Source organism: Papilio machaon, chromosome 15 (genome assembly GCF_912999745.1).
Source record: "Papilio machaon chromosome 15, ilPapMach1.1, whole genome shotgun sequence".
NCBI classification, from domain to species: domain Eukaryota; kingdom Metazoa; phylum Arthropoda; class Insecta; order Lepidoptera; family Papilionidae; genus Papilio; species Papilio machaon.
In genome coordinates, this window is record NC_060000.1 from 8,099,831 (window position 1) to 8,124,167 (window position 24,337).

A 24,337-nucleotide genomic window follows, 5' to 3' on the forward strand; every position below is an offset into this window, starting at 1 on the left:
TCACGTATGATACGTCACAGTAAAACGTGCATATCTACTTCAATATATTTTTCATGGCCCAAACAGATAATTTATTATATTATAAAACATACCTTAATACTAAGGTCCCAATTCGCTTTGTTGTCTTAAGAAAAGTTTTTTATTCAAATAGAAAGCGGGTACAAAGGAGTCGGTGTCGAGGCTTCTGACCTAACGAAGATGCAGCTGTAACTGCGAACGCTGTGAACTGCTTCGAAAAGGAACTTTTACGAGGGCCCTACTGCTGCCACTATTCCGCCACACTAGGACCTCTTTTTCTCACGGTTGCAATTAGAGTATTCAAAATACCACTTATTTTCATTACTTATAACTTTCTGTAGCTGTGCGTCATTATATTAAGGTAGCTAAGAGCTATTTTAATTTGAAAATTAACAAGTTCTTAACAGACTAATTTTATTAGCGAACCATTGAAATAGGAAAAGCGACCTCCGCCGCGCGCAACTCGAGAACCCTGGGACGAGCTCGCATCTCTACACGCCGCATTAAGCACTCGTTTAACTGATAACTTAGCAAGTAATTAATGACCGCTAGGTATCGCTCATACGACGCTCTGTCATACAAAATAAAGCTACAACACATTTTCCTACCCTTTTGAAACTTTTTAAGACTTAAAACGTAGAAAATAATTGCTGCATTATCAATAATCACAACAAAATAAAGGCTAATTAGTCTTAACTATAACGTATCTCCCAACGCCTTGGAACATTCTTTATATCTTCAGATGCATTCAACCGAACACATGAACGTAACTTCGAAGTCGTCTCGTTGTCGCAACATTGCACAGCGCCGCCAACACACAAAATTTATGAATCGGAAGTCGGATGTAAGCGGCATTGTTTCTCGCTTAGCTTCATTTTATTATCACTTTTATTGTAGCTATACATCATATACATCTCCTCGAGCCTATCGCGGCTTCACTGAACTGACTTAGCTTTTACGATACACACTTACGTATATGCGCCAAACCTTTATTTAGTTACGTACTGAGGCTTTGTTTAACGAGCCTGTTCGACATTTCGCTCCCGAGGGATATCGAGTTATTGTTCCCATGAAAATATATTAAACATAAAAGTGTATCAGATTATATAAAGTACACAATTTTGTATAATTGTGTTGTTCTTCATAAAGATTACGTTAACTTTAATGCAATTAAATCTATTATAGCTTTTAATTTCCAATAATCGTTATATTAAAATGTGGTAATTTTCTACGCTTTTCATGTTACTCTACAAATTCATCAATGGAAACATATAAATTTCTGTACAAAGATATTTCAATGATTCGGAACTCACAGACATTGTGCGATATCTCCGCCTCAAGGATTGTGGTCATTGCAATAGTTGTAACACTCAGCTCAGTGTTACTCGTATACGTGTTACATTCTGTGAGCTGGCGCTACTTACAATGTTCCAAGTCTTACTGAACTGTAATTCTGTTCCTTACATATATATATGGATCTGTTTTAATTTTATATAACACATGCTTCGTATCGTATTTAATTGGTATTAAGCTGTAATATTACTGATATCAAACTATGATGATATATTATTAAATTAAAAAAAAAAGTCAATATGAAAAAACCAATGCAACAACATATTTTGCATGTTAATACACTGTCAGAAAAATTATCACTCGCATGTATAAACATACATTTCATTGAAGTCAAAATCATATTTGAAAACATAAAAGTCGAGAGAATATAAACATTCAGTTCATCTTCCATTATTAATATTACTCTATAAGATATCAGACAACATTATAAGTAAATTGATTCTCTCAGAGCGTAGACTGGATTATGTACAATGTGGGAGTTGAGAGAAAAATGAAAATAAAATATGTTTTTATATGACAACACATTTTGATACAATTCTTTGTCATTGAAACTTGAAACTAGTGAAGGTAAGCATTCGATAAGATATATGTATTGTAATAATGAAGGCTGTATTAACTTAATTCCGTTATATTACATAGAGATAGTAGATTTAGGTAAAAAGATTAAGAACATAATAATTTGCTTTGCTTATAACAAAAATACTATTTTTATCTGTCTGCAAGCCCGAGTTTGTTCAGGGTTTTTTTTTTTAAATTCTACAATGAAGAGGTCGCGGACATAATAATAACGAGTCGGTGGATTCAATAAACATCGAAATCTCGCAAGTAAACAAGTAATATAAGTCTCTATATTAAATCAGTGTCCAGACACGATGCTTTGACAAACATCTTTATTTTATTAAACAAGAAGCCGACAAACTGCTTAACTTGTGACCAGCCTATAAAACGAACCCTCTTCTATTTACTGCGTGTCCCTAAACAAAAATTTCATAAAACACAAAGTTGAATCTGCCAATACTTTTATGTTAAAATTTAACTAATATTCTACCAACATTCAAAATGCTTTTATCAACTAGAAGCTTTTCCTAATGATTAATTGTCATCCCATTATATTCCGGTGATTACTTTTTAATTATGTAGAAGGAATGTCTAATTCAATCGCTGAATATTGGATTTTGTTTCTTCTTCTAGTCTCAGAAGGTACTGTCTCTCAGCGAGTGTTACGTGAATAATTATTATTTGTCATTGACCTGATGCGAGCTGATGATTCACCCTTTAAACGGTACTGAAGCTAAGCTATCAGGCTATTGACGCTCAAGCATTTAGAGGTAACAAGGTACAGCTTTAGAGAGATAAAAATCAAAACGACATGCAATGCGATTGAAGCTCGGTCTTTGTGAGCTTTTAGCTGGAAGCCTGAGCTGATTCGATCGTCGCATTTTATCGACGTCGCGGCTGGAATGCATAATACATACGATTTGACATGTTCAGAGATCCCATTGCTTGCCTTTGAGAACGCTTATCCAGTGTACAAAATTTGCTAAATATAAATTTTGTTAGAAAGAGGACAATTTTCAAACGGTATCGTATAATTCAACATAATCCACTCGGTCGTACTATATTGTATTGAAGACATGGTTTTTATTTTAATGGTATTTTGACAATTAAATTATTTAAACTTTAGTGCGATACATTTAAAAAATAATTAAGAATGGCTTAACTCACGTTTAAGTAGAAATAATTTTGTTTACGTACATCATTGCTCGAATAATAAGCAGTTCACGTTAGGTCAAAGTTTATGAGTTTTGAAGTTGATACACGTAAAGAAAACGTGAAAGCATAAAGCTATTGACGTGTTATGTACGAGTGTGGCTCAACTGCAAAATATCGGTTCACATGTCGTGGAGCAAATTGTGTTCCGTTGGAACACTTCCAACGCTTTATATAACCAATAAATATTACATATATGGTCAATAGTTGAGATACGAGTACATTACACTAAATATTTATCTATAAGAGATTGTACTAAAATTTGTTTGACATGAAATTAACGTTATTTATCGAAAGGGCTGCATTTTATGAAATATATAAAGAACTATTGTTAATTCAAAGAAGGTATTAACATCCGTGAAAATTGCCAAAGTTCATTTTAAGTCAGTTCATCACGTCGTCATTGGAGAGAGACTCGCTGCGCCGCTAGCGCCGCCCCGAGGACCAAGGTACATACAACGTGTCACAGAGACGTGGTTTTATTAACTATCACGTTAACTCTTATAAACTTTATATCTTACGGTAAAAAAAAAACTATAGAGTTGATATTTATTAAAAATAATCACTGAGTGTTGTTAGTGAAAAAAAAAATGTAACGGCTACAATGGTACGAAAAGAGATGGTATTGTTTCAGCCCACATTTTATATCAAATTACGTAGCGAAGCACTAAGTATGTAATGATAATTAATATTATTAAATTAATTGACGGCTGATAAATATCACCCTGTTATATACACTCTAATGGGAAAATGAGATGCAGATATTTCTCCTGAGAATTGAATCTCAATGCACGTTGCTTATAATTGGATAGCAATCCAAGATACGATAACCATAAAAGTATCTGATTCTTATTTCAATTACAGCTTTTCATCTCTTGATTTATGCGGGGGTATTAAAAAGTTGGTCCATACAATTCGGTTTCTTTACAAAACAGCGGAGCTCTCGAGACCAAAATTTTGGCAATAAATCTCACACGGAATTACTTTGCGCGATGAAAATAGGCTCCGTTAAATATTTCGCGAGCATTATTATTCGTGTTCAACGGCGATCTGCCGACAGGAGAAGAGACGAGGAGTAGCCGAGGCGCAGTAAACTTTGTGACTTGTTTCAATTGCGTTGGATAAATGTTCCGTCGGAAAATTGTATGACCGTCATCAGTAGTATTCATTGTTAGAATACACAGAGGATAATAATATTATACCCTTGGAGTTATTATGAATTATTACTGAAAATGTAGTAAATTGCGGAACTGTTTGTTGCGACTTCATTGTATCATTTGCAAATCACAATACTTATATTAACTGTTTGCTATTTTAATACGAAGAACAAAGAGTAAAATTGCTACAGCGTGTATTTCGTTTCATATATTGTATAACTATTTAATCTGTGTGCATTATAATTGCCTCTACAATATGTTTGTACAATCAAACAAATTCGCTTGCAATTTATTCAATACTGAACCCAATTTTCGCTTGATTTCGTTTTAAATTAATTAAAAAAAAATTGAATGCCGTTTACATACAACAGAAAAATTAATAGCTTAACAGTATATTAATGCTGCCTAAAATCATTTGTATAGCTTTTATTTAGTATTATTCGAAAACGTTCAAAGTTCACTCAACAATGGATACCTTGCTTGCCACCGTTTTCCTAGCAAATGTAAATCAGTGCACAGTTTGTATTTCCATCTATGAAGCATTATTGAGAACAATAACTTACTATAACGAGTGATATACATTTGCAAATAAAACTCTAGTTCACATATAAATGTAAATTAGAACATTTGAATGTAATTTCAATTTCCCTTTGTTCCAGGTACATATCTCCGTGATGGTGCAGTGAACTGCAGGCGTTTGTATTGTTTAGCAATACACATTATAATATTCTCAACCAAATAATTCTTGATCCAGTTGTTGTTTCAATTTGAATATTTATTGAGAAGTTAATCAAGCAACTTATCTTTTAAAGTGCAAAAGTTTCACGCATCGCAAGAACTACAGTTGTAAGTTCAAATCTGCCATTTTGTATATTTTGTTTGTTATGGACTTGTCGGTCCTGCTTATTTAAGGGAATACTTATATAAATTAAATGAAAAACTAAAATATTTTAAGAGAGTTACTTCGATTAATAGAATCCACTTTCCATGTTAGTGACGTCGCTCGCCGCTCCCCGCTTTTGTAAGTCAAGAGTAGGAACGTTGTTAGTTAAGACTTTGTTAAACTTTGATTGAAAATAAAGTTTTGTTTGTACAGTAACTGTTTCTGATAATAGCGCTACCATTCGACTATTGAATTAACGCCTAATGAAGTTAAGTGGAAACATTCTGTGAGGGCGGCGGCGGCGGCGGCGGGGCGTACGGGTCAGTAGCAGTTTAGGGCAAGTTCGTCTGCAAGTTTGAAATTATATCGAGTATCGGGGTCGGCGGCGGAGAGCGGCTATCGGATGCCCCGCGGCTTGCAATTTAGTTATACCTAAACATTAACCGAATTTGTTGTGGTTATTATTGTTTAGCTTAATAAGATGTTATTATGTGTATTACGTCACTTTTTATTATTTCTTAGGTTAAAACTTTTGCCCGCATGCATCATCAAATTCACATCAAAATCTGTCCAGTCATTACAACAGAAATTTAAAAAATAACGCAAATACGTATTGTTTGCAAAATATGATTTCCTTTTTCGATATTACATACAGACACTCCGTATTTAGTAATGAAATAGATTAATTGAGACATAATTTTAACATTATTAAATGTGGATTAGGAATTTACTTGTACTAGCTATAAATGTTATTACTATATAATGATTCTTTGTTGTATACAATAAGAAGAGATATTTCACGTAATTTGATCTTGACTCACTCAACTTTTATTAATAGCCATATTATTTCAATCTTGAATAGAAGCAATGAAAGTAATTGAACAGTGGCTCGTATCTCAAGTCCCATTCGCTCGCTCATTCGGACAAAAAGGTTCAGAGGAAATTGCTATTTGTGAGGTATGCATTGTAACTACTGCTCTGTCGATCATCAATTATAGGACGTTACTCCAATCACTTTCTCCGCTGACAAAATGTGTACTTATTGCCAACGTCATAAGGTTCTCAATGGTGTGTACTTCTTGCCGTATCAATGATGGTTCGGTCCGCAGCTATATACGGCTTAAGGACCGTGAAAGCATTATGGCGGCTGTAATTGCTTGTAGACATCGGCTTGCGATACTTACTCTGTGAGGCTCCCTTACACGTCGCTCAGTAGGTTGCTGCGTATCTCTATGTTACAGAAATAAATAAAATAAATTACATTAAACCGAGCTTCATACAGAGACGAGTATTAAGATGTTACCATTTTTTATTTATCTCGTTATCAATATCTGTTTTAAAACTGATCCATACACAGAAAGTGTATCTGTCTATGCCAAAAATAATTTTATTTCGATTACTTTATAAGCTATAAATACATTGAATATCTCCGCGTCTCTTTCGGAAACACTTCAAGTAATATTTTCCACGATCAAATGTCACCGATGATGGGAAAAAACACTCGAAACACTTCAAATGGAAATGATAAAAAAAGGTCTTCTGAGTACATACAAGAAGTTTAAATATTTGCCTGCTGAGAAAGTTATAGAAACCTGCATACATAATAAACATATACTAAGTATAAAGGTCCATTTACACGGTGCAAGTTTCTTGTCTGTTGCGAACAATTAAATTGAAGTTATAAATAACTACATACATGTGGTTACATTTGTAAAAAGTAGTTTATGTGTGAAATTTATTGTATTCAATTATTACTTTGTTACGTACAAGAAAGCAGTGTCGTTTAAATAGGCATTAACAATAAAACCAAAAACGAAAAAAATTAATACGACAACTTTTATAAATACATTAGCGAAGATTGAACGGAACACGAAAATTATTTCATTACATAATTTTACAAAGTTTTAAAATGAATGGTTTAGAACATTGTAATTGTCGTTGCAATTTATTAAATAAACAACAATTAACAACATCAAGTTGTGCTGAAACATTAAATAGTTGCAGTTGAAATGCCGCGCCAATAAATTTGTGGCGAAACGGAAAAGTTGTAGGTAATATGAACGAGTAGCGCACCACACAACAAATGAAATGGCGACGGCTGCAAAAGTTTGCGCTTTAAATGTAGTTTATGGTCATAGCTGAGTTGAATTAAAACACTAAATAGTCAAATAAATTACGTGGACATATTAATTTAGCTTTGTGTTGTCTACAATATAACTTTAAATTAATTACTCTGCATATAGTTAATAACCACATGAGTATTGAGGTATTTGTATGGTGAAGTGTGTGATGCTAACTTTATCCTAATTCGAGCTTTGTTATTGAACAGCCATCAAATTAAGCTTCGCTAACAAAGTTGAGTAAACATTGTGAGGCCGCGCCGAGACACGTCAAGTTTCAGATACTTACAAAGTGCCTCAACATCCCGAACATTGAATATCTTTTATTCAATTCTTGATGGAAATTTAATAGCGACCGAAACTTTTCTTATTAATTATAATAACAAAAATCGAATGATCTTTTAATCCGTTTAAAATACTTTTAAGGTAAATCTTATCCTTACTAATCTATCTATCTATCTATATATATATAAAAGAAAGTCTTGTTAGTTACACTATTTATAACTCAAGAACGGCTGAATCGATTTGACTGAAAATTGGTGGGCAGGTAGCTTAGAACCAGGAAACGGACATTTTCTATTTTTTTATTCCGCGCGGACGGAGTCGCGGGTAAAAGCTAGTTCATAATAAAGGTGCAAATGTGTGATTATTGTGGATTCTATTCTTTCATTAATCTGATTTTTTTCTTCAAAAAAAATTCAAGAAAATATAGTCATTGGCATTAATCATGTCATATTACTTCTTGTATTAGTAATATTGTGAGCGTCCTCTTTACATAAAATATGATACATACTGAGCAGCGATCGATACATTAGACCAGGTCGCATTACGATGCGACCTGGTCTAATGTATCGATCGCTGCTCAGTATGTGTACGCACAAACAATATGTACAACTTTAATGTGCCCCTCCGTAAGTTCAGACATATACATATATAGTCAGATGGCTCGTGAATATTCAAGGCGATAGAAAAAGTAATGCTGAAATAAAATGTTTGCTATTAAAAATTATAAAAAAAAGCTGAAATTTAACGCGTAAAACATTCACAAGTTATACGCTAATGTAATTAAACTTAAAATGATAACGTTTATGTTGTTTAAGTAATATGAAGTGCTTTTGTTCATATTTCACACAAATGAATACGTCCGCTCCACAAATAACAGCCTGAGCGTGAATTTTAATGACTGAAGTGCTGACGGTATTTGTTAAGCTTCTTAGGTAATATTTGAAAACTCAACAACTCTCCAAATACACACAAGTTTAATGTTTCTTAATAGCAGCCTCTGTACGATGTAAAATTTTGCCAAGTATTTGTGCTTTAATATAGTGTTGTACAGCTCGTTTATGTATTTTAAAATCGCCTCTTATATAAAGTAATTATAGTAATACTTTCGGTATTAATTGATCTTTGATACTGTCTGCACAGAGAAGTGAACATCAATACGCTTCATGTTAAATCCTTCAAGGTACCCTTGGAACATCTGACGGCTTCGATAATGTCATAGGTTACCAGTTCAGTGAACATTAGCGTCCAGATCTGCGTCCATTCGCCGCTCGCTTTTTGTCCCACGGCTCTCGTGTTCGGTGCTCTGTTCTTATCCGATCACAACATAATCTGTGCACTAGCCGCAAGAAAGATGGAGCACTTCCTCTGACTAAAGTTGCACCGACACAAAACTGAAAGCGCATTAGTTAGCGTTCAGTCGAGTGAACTTTACAATGATCTTAATACTTGATACATAATTCAGATGAGATTATTATGTAGGATGTAGTTAGAGAAACGTTTAACTTAATTTTATGACAAATAAACAAAGTGTCACTTGTTATTATATTAATATTAGATACATACAAACAAACATGCTCAGTGAAAGTACACTCCAGCTTTTTGTAAAAACTCTACAGCCGTACATAAGTAACCTTTTTTATTCTATAAATTAAGAAATTATAACTGAATCTAAATTCTGTTGAATCGTACCCACGTGTACTTTTTAATTTCTCTGTACGTCCTGTTGTAATATCGCCTCCGCTACCTTGAGCCTCGCGCTACATTCAACATTATAAAATTCGCATAAACTATTACAAGATTTTCCAGAGATTGATATATAAGAATGAAATATATTTGAAGACTAGACCTGTTCATCTAAGGTGTGTGTTGAGGCGAAGCAAAATTTTCAAAATACGAGTCCCTTTATACTAGCCGACCTCAAACTACATACGAGTATATGCATCACAGCAGACACATAAAATAAACTAAAATAAAATAATAAAAAAAAAAAAACAAAATTATATACTTTTGTATCTTTAAAAAGAAAGCTTACTTAAAGAGAGCTTTTAAAACGTTTAAAACTATTCTAGAGTAAGTCAGCGACATCTATTGAATAACTTTATAATATAATTTGCAGAAGAGTCCGCGACAAAGCCGCACCAATTTGTCCGTAAGATAGAATTTTTAAATAAATTCAGCGAGCGTCCTTTTTATTTCTCTTTAGGGACAGTATAAAAATTTAGTTCTAAAGTAATAAAGTCTTTTTTTTGTAAAGTGGAATAGAAATAGCGAAAAGGTTAACTCTAAGAGGTGACTTTGCTATTCATTTACTAAAAATTGTGAATTATTTATTGATATAACGACATTAAGATTATTTTTAACAAGGATATCCGAAAAACAAATTAAAACGAAATTATCAAACTTATTTTATTAGTGATTCAAATGCTTCAAATTTTGTTTTAATCTTATAAAAAAAGTTATAAAATAAACTGTTTTTTTAGAGTGAAAAAAATCGAATTTGTGATAGTATTTTCCAGTGGGTTCACTCCACGGGTCCTTTAACTCCTCCAACAGGCAAACACATGAAAATTGGAATTACCATAAAATCCTCTTTACGTCAATTTGAATTTAAATTCCGACAGTGTATTACAGAAACGGTCCATGTTTATGGGTGTTGGGGACATTTTGCGAGTACAACCTTTTGCAAATTTTGTTAAAAATCCTTTACAATAAGCGGGATCGTGTTTATTTGGGTGAGATTAGCAGAGCATGGTGCTGGGGCACACGGCACACGTGTGTTCCTGTGTGTTAACAACCTTCATTACTGACTTATTGGAACTGGGCTAATCCATGAGAACAATAAAATACGCAGATTATTTGTAATTTCATCGCACACGCTCCTAAATATTATAATATTAGTTCCATTAGCTTTATTTGAACAAAAATATTCACATAGAACAGTAACAATGCTTTACATTTAGAGTAGTTTTTATTTAATAGAATTGCGTTAAGCACTGAGTTCAGATTTCTGAACGTCAAACACTTACATTAGTAATGTTCTGATAAAAAATCAATGAAACGAACATTGTTTGTATTCGTAACTCGGCCGCTACAAGTTCTGTGACCCGTCCCCGGATCATTTAACTCGAACCCATTCGTTTTCAAAACTTGATCAGAAACTTTTTTAATATTGAAGTTTACTGGCAGCCCCCCCCCCTCCCACGTCCCACATACCCATATATAATAACAATACATCACAAATTAGCCGAAGTAATAGTCACATATTCAGTTTTTTTTTTCATTTACTGGGCTGAGATACAAAGTAACATCATACAAAACATATTATTACCCTGCCGAGCCGAGGTTTCCATCGGCGGCGTGTTACAGCTCTAATCTGCCCGCAGTACCTCCTGCGTGCCTCCTGCCTCCCCTCCCCCCTCCGCGACCCCTACACTCATATCAAACGTGAACGCCGTGCGACTACAAAGTGATCACAGTTTTATATTTTTTCAGATTAGATTCACACATTTATAGGAACTATTCCATTACTTAAGTGTTCCCATTCCCGGCGCTCGCCTTCCGCACTTTACAAGTACAGGATTACCTAAAGAAAACGTTTAGCTATAATAATTGGCAAACGCTTGCGTCTTCGGAACTTTAATTACAATATAAATAAGTAATATAAACACGATCGGTAAATTAAATATCGACAAATTAGTCTAAATTTAATGAACGTATAAAACAGGACAAATGATTAACATAAAACAATAACTAAATTATGTATACTTATTTACAAAAAATAAAGCTACAAAAACTTTACATCCTACGTCGTCCTATATCCGATGACAAAAATTTCTTTTCAAAATTGTACGTTGCAAAAAATTTAAAAGTTCAAGTTGAATCCGAAGCCGAGCCGCAGCCGCCGCTGGCCGTCGAGGAGTACGCTACCCACCAGCCTCAGAACGCGCTCCTCCTCCTGCGCATCACGCAAGCACACTTCCTTCTGCACCGTGAACCCGCCGCAGCGTTGGCTGTCCACGAAGATCTTCAGCTCGCAACCCTCGTAAGCCTTGTGCAGGGCCAGCGTGGCCGTGAGCGGCGCAGCGGCTCGGCCCTCACACAGCACACCCGCCAGCTGTAGGTCTGCCGCCAGCCGCTTGTACAGACATACCTGGAATCCAAGCTTGGTGACTGTCGAGGACACACAGTAGGTGGGGCCGCGGTATCGCGCGCTCAGTGACAGCTCCGGCAACGCGGGGCACGCGAGCGGCTTGAAGCTGAGCTCTGTGCCCACGCTGAGCTCGGGCCGCAGCTGGTACATCCACTGCGTCACCGTGCGCAGCGTGTTCGGCTCCATGTCGTTCATCTTGAACATGAAGGAGGTGATCGAGCGTTCACCCTCACGCTCCAGCTCTACCTCGGTCTCGGAAGCCACTAAGTCGCGGATTCTGGAAGTGAGGCGCAATGTGCAAGCGCCGTCCATGCGCTCCGTGTACGTGGCGGTGGCGGATCCACTCGCGTCCACCACCAACCCGTCACCGACAAACTTGGGCTCCGACTCCTTGTTGAGGTATCGTTTGTAGCTCTGATACGTCTCCCGCGTCTTGCCGTAGTTGTACTCTTGCAGCAGCTTCACCTTGTCTAGTACCTGCCGCAGTACGACCAACCTGGCGCCGACGAAACATTTGGGGAAGACGCTCTTGGCCTCTGCGTGTACCTCGCTCAGCCGCGTCTGGTTCGTCTTCGCGGGCTCGAGTACGATAATGTCTTTCCTCTTGGGCAGCAGCCGCTGCAGGCTGGACACGAAATTGCTCACCTCCGCCTTGATAGTGTCCTCGCTAAAGTCCATCGTGAGATGTAAAGTTTTGTTATTTGTGATTGTGGATGTACGGAGCGGAGCGGACGTCAGCGAGCTGTCACATGTTATTTTTAACGTCGCCAACTGTCTGTCGCGCCTTACCGGCCTTACCTTATCGGCCAGCCGCAGTCTTACACAGACTAAACATCATTTTAGCTCTACATATTATTTTATGCAATAATAAAATTATATTACTAATAGTTTATTAAAAATGTCAATAGAAATTAGACGATGACATCGCAGTTATATTTTTAAGAAATATTACTTTAATGTTAGTTCTGACAAGGTGTCGATGACATGGGACTTAAAATTTTAACGGCATCAGCGCATGTCCCAATTCCATGCAAAGAAGCCGCCTCGTTGAATGTTTGTTTGTTGTACGACAGAGCGGCACGTCGCGGTGGGGCGCTGCTGTCGCTGGTAAACAATCGCGATACACTCCGGGGACAGCACTCCGCTACGTTGCAATCATATTAGAGTAAACCTATCTAAATCCCCTCTCCACCTCCCCTTAGTCGTATGCATCGCCTCACTCATTGTACGCGATGAAATTTTAATTGTAATGAACTCTGAACATTTTTGAATCGTTGTTCAATTGTTAAAACACTATTTGTTCAAATTATAACTATAGGTAGAAAACATAGTCGTGCCAGAATTAAATATATATCTATTAGGACTTACAATACAGAAAATCGGTCAGATATTGCACATTTAATTTTGGAATTCTCACATTTAGATAGTTAAACCTTTTATCGTTATTCTCTTTTCACTGCTAGCGTAAGTGCAAGTTGCCAGTCGCAGCGACGTGAACGTAATATTCATTTCAAGAGCTTTTAAAGGAATCTCTACAGAACTTGAAATAAGACCTAAAGAGTCTCGTAATGGCAGTACACCCATTTACAGCGAAGATTTTTTTTAAATAAATTGAATTCCTTTTACTTTAATAATGTCCGTCGGAGGCGGAGGCGGAGGCTAGGCGGCGACGAAAAGAATTCGCGTCCTTAAAGAAAATGTCAGTACTAAGAAGACCAGTAGAAAGCTGCACACTTTCTGAAAAATAAAACCTTAAAGACCGTACGCCTATTAAGAATATTTATGTGTTTAATACAATTGTATAAGATTGTTCATTAACAACTGGTGTCAGTGATGCGGCAGTGTGTCACCATCATCGAATTTTCTTCTTTAGTAGAAAAGGAAAAGTAATCCTCTAATCGTTCTCAAACAACTGCAAATAAGACCATTTTTTATTTTTTAGTAAATTTTACTTTAAACAAATATGGTGATCGATTTTCAGAAAATTCCCGTAATCGTCTGACAGGATTCGAATACCGACTTCAAAACTATCATTACTTGTGGGAGTTTATTAAAATTGTTCAACTTGTCTACAGATCAGAAGACAGCTGGATTGGGGCGTAGGGCGTAGGACGCGATGTGGTCCGGCAAGAAGGGCAGCGAGGGCGGGGACGCGGGTACGCCTCCCGCGCAGGAGGAGGTCAAGCTGGTGCTGGTGGGCGATTCGCAGTGCGGCAAGACTGCGCTCGTGCAGCGCCTTGTCTCCGACACCTTCCTCGAGGTCAGCCGATCTACTACCAATTTTACTCCGAGGCAACCGCCAGAATCTTACGATCCAGTCACCCATATTTACCTCACAAATAGTGCGTTACAGTTGCCGAAAGGGGTCAGAGTACTTATTCTAGCACAATATAAATCATCTTCCGCTATTTTAATTCCAAACCAAAGTATACCGACCGCGACGTGTGGCGAACTCGACAGAATACGGTCGCGAAAGACCCACGTCGCGTCCACCACGTGTGGTCTCGACTATTATTAAATCTCTCGGTTGTTTTGGTGTACACATGTAGCGTAACTCGTATACGGATATCATCATCATCATCATCATCATCATCAGCTCACTGTATGTCCCAACCGAGGGGCTCGGAGCCTACCCTAATTTTAGGGGTGATTAGGCCATAGTCAACCACGCTGGCCAAGTGCGGGTTGGTTGACTTCACACATATCATTGAATTTCTTCTCAGATATGTGCAGGTTGCATCACGATGTTTTCCTTCACCGTAAGATATACGTATACGGATATACTCCGCATTAAATTTCGATGATCGTCTAATTAGCTCTCAAGTTATGAAAAAGTAAGACTTTCAAAGATATTCCCAATCAATAACATTGTTTTAAAATTGTAATTTGAACAATTTCCAAAAAATGACAACGGGATAGCGTAGCCAAACGTCTGCGCAAATGTACCGCGTGAATGTGTTAAGAGGCACATCATCATCTCTGTTCCCGCTAACACGATGTACACTCGAGCGATTATGTGCCTAAATGTAGTTTTCATCAAACACCGACAGCGAGCTTTTACATCACTTAACCTGCTTACATGTAACCAAAGTTGAGTGCATTCGGCTTACAGTTCAGGTTAGTCTCCATGTCAACGCGTGACGACAGCGTCGTGTACACAGACCTCGAAATTAACTGGGACACGTGTCTGAAAGTTTTTTATTTATTATTTAATTAATGCTCACTCACATTGTAAGTAAATATGGAGTAAGTGAGATAGAGCATTGAGCCAACATTGTTTCAGATCAGATTGTTCGGCTCATGTTAGCCTCGTTTTTCTTTCTCCGCGCTCAGTTTTTTGTCTCCATTTCGTTTGTATTCAAACTTCTGTGTTTACACTTTGTTGTACATTTTGTTGTAAATTGCAAACTTTCTGCATGCGCTCCAAATTTAAAAGCTTGTTTTATTTTTTGTGTCGTTATAATATTTAAACCGCAACTTTTAATTGCATTCGTTGCTTATTGCACTGTTTTCCAAAAAAAAAATATAAAGTTGTTTAATTTAGACCCCTAAATTAATATTTAGTAAGTTGTTATAACGTTGTTTATAAATACGCAATTTTCTATATGACACAATAGTAGTGGAATAGTTTGTGTGAGTCACATGAAATATCATTGCGAAACCAGTTTGTAGTAAGAGTAGTGAGGCGATACATCTTGTGAATGTAACAAGAAGCCGGTATATGGCAGGCTACAGGCTACAGACGTCTACAGGGCAGTGCAATTACAACCTTCTCACACGGGCCAAGGCGCGGGCGAAGAGCTATAGGTCGAACGGTTAATGACATTTGTCATAAATTAAATCCCTTGTTAATTTCATTGGTGGAATAATTTAATAAGAACATTATGAATAAATGAATAAATATCAAATTTAATTTCATACGTACGAAAATTAATTTTTAAACTAAATAACATTTCAAGTTAAACATCTGTTATTTGTAATTGAGAACGTATCAAAATAATATGATTAACTGGTTAAATAAAATTAATTACTGTAATTTGTACAAAGTTATAAGAATTTATTACTCGGCTTTTTCCTTTGAATTAAAATGAACTGTTGTTTCATTAAAAGTAGCACTTTGTCGTACCGAATATAAAAATACATTTTTATTCAGTTCCGACAATGTGTAAAACTGTAGGAGTTAAATTTTGAATTTGGAAATAGTGAAAAAAAAAAGCGTTTCCGCTTCAGCGTATAGATTGCGCCGTAGTTTATGGTTGATTTATTAACAGTGACAATAATACGCAATAATAGAGCAGTTTGCTAATGCTTGCTATTGTTGCCGTCAAGGTAACTGTGTGCGTGTTGTTAGTACGAGTGTTAGTGCAGGTGAGAGGGGACTGAGCTTACCAACAGTTACAGTTCTTAGATACATCTGAAACCGATATTGCAGCGTTCCCAGTTAAATAATATGTGTAATTGATGTTGCTTGTTTATTTTTTACATACGTAGCAGTATAATTGAAGTATGTCTTCGCATATTGTTCCAGGCGTACACGCCGACCGGCTTCGAGAAGTATGCGTACACGTGCACGGTAGCCGATTGCAGAGTCAGCTTCTCTGTGTGGGACACCTCAGGTAACAACCAACGCCTCCGCCAACAATCACATCTTAACATAATCAAGTTAGAGATTTTGGAAGAAATATTTAAAGTTGTAATAAACCTGACCTAACTGGAGAAATCATCCACGAATAAATACGCTAGTAGATATAGGTGTAGTAGTAGTAGTGTAGTGTAGGTAGTAGAGTAGATATAGCTAGTACATCTCAGTGGTATAAGAAGTTTATTTGTACCTATTTTGCACGTAATTAATACAAGCAGTATAAGATATCACACTATAACCTGGCGGCAACTCTACACCAAAGCTGCATCGGCGTTGGTCTGCGGTCGCGGAACTTACTCCCATCACTATTAATAGTGCACTGTACAAAGTGGACACTTTGACTTTTGTAATGATTTTATAATTTGCAAATTTTCAAGGGGCCCATAGATTCTTAGGGCCCTCATAATAACAGCAAAGTAGCCTAAAGACTAATGTGTAAGTGATTTATCTGCACACAGGAACAACGGCGTACGACACGGTGCGGCCGCTGGCGTACCAAGATGCCAAAGTGTTCATGCTGTGCTTCAACATCGCAGAGCCCGACTCCCTGCACAACGCCGCCGCCAAGGTGCGCCACACGGAAATAACTATGCGCTTGTAGTTTACTTACTACTTCGACTACTTAGAAAAAATGCAGAAATCTCCTATATTTATGATGTCTCCAATGAGGGTCTCGGAGCCTACAAAAGTTAGAGTGTGTAGGCCATTAGTCAACCGCGCGGGTCCAGTGCGGTATTTTTGAATTTCTTCTCAGATATTTATAGATTACATGACAATGTTTTCCTTCAGCGTAACAACGTCAGATCAATGTACAAAAGACATTAGTGCATGGCGGGGATCGAACCTGGATATAAAGATTTCGGTCAGATCCGGTAAAGCTTAACAACTGCGCCACCAACGATATATGTTTTTGCCATCAGTGGTATCGCGAGGTGCGCACACATGGCGGGTGCACGCCCGGTGCTGGGGGCGCGGCGGGCGCGGGGAGTGCGCCGGTGTTGCTGTGCGGCTGTAAGGCGGACCTGCGTCACGACAAGGAGACGCTCACCGTACTCTCCAAGCTCCGCACGCGCCCCGTCACCAGCGAGGAGGTAGGACTTCACTAGCTTCTAGCCAGCGATAGGCTTCACAAAGCGTCGTGGTCTATATAAAACTTTGCCAATGATCAATATGGTGGTACTATAGATGTTTAAATTATAAAATGTGTCAGGCGCTGGCGGTGGCGCGGCAGCTCGGCGCGACGACATACGTGGAGACGTCGTCGCGCGCGTCCGGCAAAGGCGTGCGCGACGCCTTCGAGGTGGCCGCTCTCGCCGCGCTCGGCAAGCTCAACAAGCAGCAGGTACACACACGCAGACATGATGCACTCGTCTGAGTAGTCGCACAGTCAGCCGTAATGTCTAGTAAGCAATAAATTTACTTGATGTAACTGTAATTTGTGATTGTTGTGGTTTGTGCAGAAGCAAGTGGGCCGCAGCAAGAGCAAGCGCGACCTGAAGGCCGAGCTGAAGGGACGCGCGCGCAGCTGCTGCGTCATGTGATCCGCGGCCGGCCACCCCGCGAGGTGGCCGCACGACCTGTAGCTCACACACAACACATCTCGCACAACACTCTCGATGTCCCGCGGGGACGTCTCCCCGATCTGTCGACAGTTGCACGAGTACTAAAGTAACACTTTAAGATACATAAATCGAAAAAAGCTCAAATTTGGTGATGATGATGTTTTAAATATCTGAAAACTTTATACTTAATAAGTTATTTGAAGCATTTGGACGCTATAGTGTTATTGAAAGTGGAACAAAGTTCGTTTTGACTAGCGCGACTAGGACACGGCGCGATGACGTGTCGTCGACAAAGAATACGAGTATTGCAGCGTGGTCGAGTGCGCGCGCTAGTCTGTGATACACTTTATATATATAGGAACTTCGCAGAAGGAAGCAGAATCGATTGGAGTGGGAGGTTCTGAGATGAGAGACACAACACACAGACACACGGAACGGTTTCTAGATGTTAATATGGTATTTACAGTGTATACTTTATTGTAAAGACAATTTACATTGCGTAGAAAGATATGTGTTTTCATATACAATAAGTAATTTTTTCTATTGATGTCGCGTTGCGAGAATACAATATAATATTATGTACTGTGAAATTTTTAAAATTGCAAATTTGTCACATTTGTTTTGGTAGGACCAAGTTAGTTTTGTAAATAAGAGGGCGGGGGTTGGAGAGGGAGGACTTGTGATAGCAATACGTAATGTATCGTATTATAAGTGAATGCACAATGACGGACAATACTACATACATACATACATACATACATATGTAACTAAGGAGGTCCACTGGCGGACAGCCACGTCCACGTGCCGGCTGTTGCTGTAGTTTTGTACGTTTCATAACGCTCGGTGTCGCTTGCATTGTTTGCTAGCTCGATGTTTAATATATAACTATCTAATTGTACATTTTATATAAAAAAACTTCTTTAGATATAAAAATGTCATTTCGGCAATCGTTCTTTTGATGATTGTACAATGTAATGGATCCCGTCGATCTCTCCTCACTGTACAATAACGATGGCGCAGTATGGCTCTGAAATATATAAGAATTTTATACGAAGTGAAAACAATTCATTACAGTCCAAAGTCAACGATAATAACCAAATATTTGTTAATTTCAATCGAACTTTAGAAGAAAACATAAAATGTGAACAGCGCGGCGTCACCTCGCTGCAGTCACCAGTTATATAATTGTGACATATTTATAATGTAAGTTGTGCAGAATATTAATGTTTGCAATATGAAGTCTAATATTACGAGCAAAAGTGCATTGTGTTTGTTTTACAAATTGATTCTTATTTAGTTGTACGCCTTTTGTACATACGTACAACAGTGAGTCTCCACTTCGGAAACACCTCGACAAAATACTGTTCTTTTTCAAATAACATGAAAAGAGGAGAGTAATATTTGCGTACAAGTATTGCGGCAGTGGGAACCCACTGTTAAACGTCAACAATCCGTCGTGAAGACAACGTTATGGTTCTAATTGTGTGTTAATAAATTAATGAAAAATTATTTAACAAATTAATAGTTAATATTTATATTATTTATTATACTTTTGATTTTGTATCGAACAAGTCGATATCAAGCTTTAAATTCAATGTTAGCTTTAATTATGAAGTAAACGTCATTGTTGTATTTAAATATTTTAAAACAATTACAACAATATTTGTTATGTTTAAGAAAACTAATGCAATGTCAAAAGTTAAAACTTAAAAAAAAATTTTTCAACGTCATTTTAAATAACATACGAGTTGTTTTTATAAAGCAAAAATTTTGTGATTTTTGTCAAAATTATTGCTATGCTAAATTCACCAAACCCACCGAAATGACACGCGATTACACGTTGCATTAGTTTTTGTTTTCTTTAAATTTTGTCCACGAAATTCCTAAACATTTATTTAATAAGAAAGTGTACATATCATTGTTTGGTTTTCATTACAATATTTTCTTTTCATGTCAAACTAATCTCGCTTTTATTTTAGGTTTATTTACAATTTTATTTTATTCATTTAAAATGAATACACACAAACTTATTTATAATAATATTTGTTTTAATTTTTAAAATAAAAGTGAGATTAGTTTAAATTTCCTGTGTTTTAAATTGCTGGAGGATACGAAACTGTGTGAAGTATTTAATATTGTCTTATTTTTTGTGGATTTGTTTTAGCGGAGCCCTGATCTAAACATGTTCCTTTTACCCTAGGCAGTTATTTAGGTCATTTTAAATGTTGTTTCTAGACTAAGAAATATAGCGTTCGATGTTTTTTTTATTGCTGTTTTATTTTATCATACTGTTTGTTAGAAGAAAGAATAAAATAGATGTTTGTCTAATTCAGATTCATGTGATGTTCTCTAGTAACACTGTTAATGATTTATGTTTCTTACAAACAATGACAGTTGAGTTAAAGATGCAAACATTATTTATTATCTTTCATCGTCCCCGCCGCGTGCTCTTCGTCCACCACTTTACTTAACGACCCCACGACTCGATAACATCTCTCACTCTGTATAACATTTTAAATAGAAAATATTATCCATGCATACTATAAAGGAATTCTAGCTTTTGTACGGACTAAAAACCACATATCTCTTTTCAAGCATACGACGAGTTTACATGGCGCAGCGTAGCGCTTGCCGTAGCGTAGAGCGTAGCGCTTGACTAGAGCGGAGCGTAGCACAGATGAGGCTTCAATTTCTCGAGATTAGGTTTTTACAAAACATGACTGCGGCTATCTCTGGGATATTGTACTCTTGTGTTTGTGACGTAACCATTGCATAAAAAAATTTGCTAAGTAATGCATGTTATAACATTATAACTAAAATAAATTATTTTTATTACTGTTCCGGTCAAATTAGATCAAATTATGTTAGTGAAGCTATATTAATTTGCATAGAGCATGAAAATTGGTAGAAATGTTCGTAACAACATTATAGGAAACCTGAAAAGTCTCCATTCATCCCCTGATTGAAAATAAAATCAACCGAATACTTAATTATATACTTAATATCTTTTTTATTTCAACTATAAGCTGATTATTTCTGTAACCATATAACTGTACAGTGAATCTTTATGTTTGTTTTTGTTCTTTCTTTTGTAAAAGCTCTAAGCCTTTTTGAATAACCGTTTGTTGCAAATCCTGCAGCTTGGATATTTTAACAAACAATTTTTATATAGTTTTTAGTGCTACGCTTTTATATTTTACATTTTCTATATAATATATGAATAGATAGAATTTAAGCTCGTCTTCTCATTTTAATGTTCGAAGACGTAACAATATACAATTGGTTTCAATCATCATAAAAACCTACTCTCATAGATATGTCTTAAATACAACTTTTACATGCTGATACTTTCATAATTATTGATAAAAATCCATATTAAAATCTTAGTGTATATAAACCATTTATAATGTAATCATTACAAATAGTTTTATTGAATCAAACACAGAAAAAGATCTATTTATTACTATAATTACAGATCTGTATATCGAGCCGCACATACAGCTCTGTACAAATAACTACAACTCGTCAAACTATCTCCCATTCGGTTTGTGTTTATTTTTAAAATAGGATTGGTTCGCATCGTTGTGTTTACCAAACTCTACAGTTCATGCGCTATGAAAGGCCGAGTTCACCTGAAAGCTTGCCGCTGTTTTTATGTAAACAATGAATTATTTTATGAAATGAAATTTTGATCAAATTGATTCAGCGTTAAAGTTCATGTTTATTGGAAAATATAATATTTCGTTCAATCCATTTCTACCATAGATAATATTAACAGTAACAGTAGCTGAATCATTTAAGCATGCCACCACATGCTTTAATGATCTTATGCTGGTTGTAGACCTGCTAAATTATTTTATCTGTATGATCATAAATAAGTGGTAAGTCATTTGTTACTTTATAACAAATCCATGATGAAACAGAAATCAATGTGCAGATGTATTGATGCTCAGGTGTGTTACACCATAAGATGTGTTATTATACAAGGTTTGTCAAACAAAAACGACGACTAGTGGCGCGACAGTGTTGCGGAAACTCGCCAAATTTCAAATACAAATAAATTAAGAAAGAGAGTGAGAGGAAATTCAATATTAAATTGATATTGTCAACGAAAGTCTCCGCCCGCAACTGGGTCAGATCGTTAATATTTCAATTAATTTAACTTTCCTGTTAATAAATTACAAACTCAATTCGATGAGAATACCATAAACATTTCAAAGTAATTGTATTTCAAAAAATATAGCTTTGTTTTTTCAATTAACTTTAATTGTTTTTAAAGCAATTAATACTGAAATGGTACGAATTTGATTAAAAAACTGCCAACAGTAGGTGGCGAATTACGTTATAGCTAGGCGATATTATGGATTTAGGATAATCAGAGACATGCTGCAACGTCATCAAGTCCGAGCGGAACTAACCAATCCTGCGTCAGCATTGCCGCTTCCGTAGCTATTGACTGCATTGCTGTATTTTATTAATATAGGCTAGATTAGTGAAGGATGGAAAACCGTTTTTCTATTAGGCTCAAATAAAGTTGCAGGAAACAATGGTAACCAGTACACGGCTTTATCTGCAGTTGCAGTATAATAATCCTGCAACGCAATTTGCTAAGTGCTATAATTTGTATAAATTGTACATATTATTGCGGCCTAAAAGACTGCAACAAGAGAACTACAGTACAGTTAGGCTAATTAGAAGATAAATAGAAATTAATATTACACTTTTTAACAAAATGAGAACAGAGTAATATATTAGTAAGCGCTTTAGACAAATCAGGTACAATATGTACTGTATGTACTCGTCGAGTACGCGTTGTTTTTTTTGTATCGAATGCGCTTTGGACCATTGAAGATCAATAATTACAATTTGTACTGTTTGCTGTTTGCACAACTCAACTATTGTAGAAGTAAGCGGATACCTACGTGAAGTTTGTGAAGTTGTTGCTTGTTGTCTTGATATAGAATTTAACTTTAGTTCACCTCGCTAGAGAAAAATTCACTGCGTTGTACGTATCACGAACAACTTTTATATTGAAAAGTATTTTAGTAGTACTGCAATTCTAGTTTTTATAAATATGATCGATAGTCGATGGACGCAGGAATATCTGACGTCTTTTATAAATGACGGGTCTAAAGACGCAAACAGCCCTTTATAAACTTTACATGTTACCATTTCCTTACCGAATTATTTTGCAACTTTAGAATAATTGCGTGTGGCGGTCGAGATAAGATAATCCTGTATAATAAATTGTGGTCTGTTACTCGCTTTATCGAGGAACGAGCCTTCAGAAACTGCCGCGAAACGGTAGCAAATAACTGTACTTCTAACTTGTAGCTTATTTCATTAGTTAGGTACAAAATAGCGAGGTAAATAAATGCGAATATCTGCTTCATCATATTTGTTCAACTATGATAAAAGTTTTTTTATAACAAAAAAAAATTAGAGATCGAACTCCTGCTGCTCCTGACGCGGTGCTGTTCACATAACTTTAAATATTACACAATTTTGTAAAGATAGACAAATACATATATATATTTTAAAAAAACTTTATACAGTGACGCTCGTCACGTACCGGTATGAAGAGTTCAACAAGTATTAGCTTTTATATGAATTCGCTGTCAGAATGTATCATAAGAGTCTTATTTTGGTCCAAATCAATAATTAACTCATTTAAGTATTATCATTTTGTATACTTTACTGGGCCAAAAGTATATGCATTGAAGTGTCATCTTTGATACAAGTTAAATGCGCGGGCAATTTCTGTGCTGCCTGCATTCTATACTCTGCACTCAAGTTTTGATTACATCGGCTAAATTAAAAACACCGTGGTTGTATCAAATTTTCAATTAACCGCGCCGATTGCCTGCGCTCATCGCCATTTTTGCAGGAATGGGGGCGCTTTAATGTCTGCCCACGCCTAGGCTGTCAGATTGGAATTTTGCCTTCCTACTGCAATTTTTAAATATGGGAACTAGGATGAAGGGAAACTAGCATCTCACTGCTTTAATTTTAAAATAACAAAATACAACAATCTGCTATCATCTCGCACAGTATCCGGACGCAGGATTTTTGTGTTAGGCAAGCCGCCCTGTCTCAGTAACACGCAGGCAACATCCGCGGATGGGTTTTGTGATCGTAGTCCTTGCCATTGTTTCGTCCAATCTGAGCAATGTTGTTTAGTTCCCGTACCTCTTATACCGACTGGCGAGATGGAACCCATGTCAAACACCATTGCTGTACCCGTGTGCCGTCGGTTTCCCTCGCGCCTGCTGGGCGGTATGATGGGCTCCTTGTCTGGTATCATAGGTATTATCGCCGGGGACCGCGCCAACTTCAGCGGCACCACTTTCTGAGTAACGATCTCTATCGGAACTGCGCACTTTATTTCTGTCGTTTG

General features: G+C 36.6%; 2 protein-coding genes across 5 annotated transcripts in view; one reads left to right on the plus strand and one right to left on the minus strand.

The window, feature by feature from the left end:
* LOC106713242 (GTP-binding protein RHO1) overlaps positions 1-19,434 on the plus strand; it is a 46,473-nt gene extending 27,039 nt beyond the window's left edge. For 2 of the 4 annotated variants that reach the window (XM_014505983.2, XM_014505984.2), the window contains 6 exons: positions 13,812-13,996; positions 16,265-16,352; positions 16,837-16,946; positions 17,299-17,469; positions 17,589-17,720; positions 17,839-19,434. In XM_014505983.2, coding sequence (XP_014361469.2) covers positions 13,853-13,996; positions 16,265-16,352; positions 16,837-16,946; positions 17,299-17,469; positions 17,589-17,720; positions 17,839-17,919 — 726 coding nt within the window. In that variant the 5' untranslated portion in view covers positions 13,812-13,852 and the 3' untranslated portion in view covers positions 17,920-19,434. Of the gene's footprint in view, positions 1-4,969; positions 4,998-5,063; positions 5,145-13,811; positions 13,997-16,264; positions 16,353-16,836; positions 16,947-17,298; positions 17,470-17,588; positions 17,721-17,838 lie in introns of those variants that run through there. The other 2 variants (XM_014505986.2, XM_045681148.1) reach the window with 2 other exon arrangements.
* LOC106713240 (mitochondrial import receptor subunit TOM40 homolog) lies at positions 11,386-12,506 on the minus strand. The gene has a single exon (XM_014505981.2). The coding sequence runs from the start codon at positions 12,412-12,414 to the stop codon at positions 11,449-11,451; it is 966 nt and encodes a 321-aa protein (XP_014361467.2). The 5' UTR covers positions 12,415-12,506; the 3' UTR covers positions 11,386-11,448.
* Positions 19,435-24,337: the final 4,903 nt, after the last annotated feature.

What these genes read in the sequence shown, in the direction of transcription:
- LOC106713240 (XM_014505981.2), bottom strand. Translation starts at nt 12,414, where the DNA reads ATGGACTTTAGCGAGGACACTATCAAGGCGGAGGTGAGCAATTTCGTG.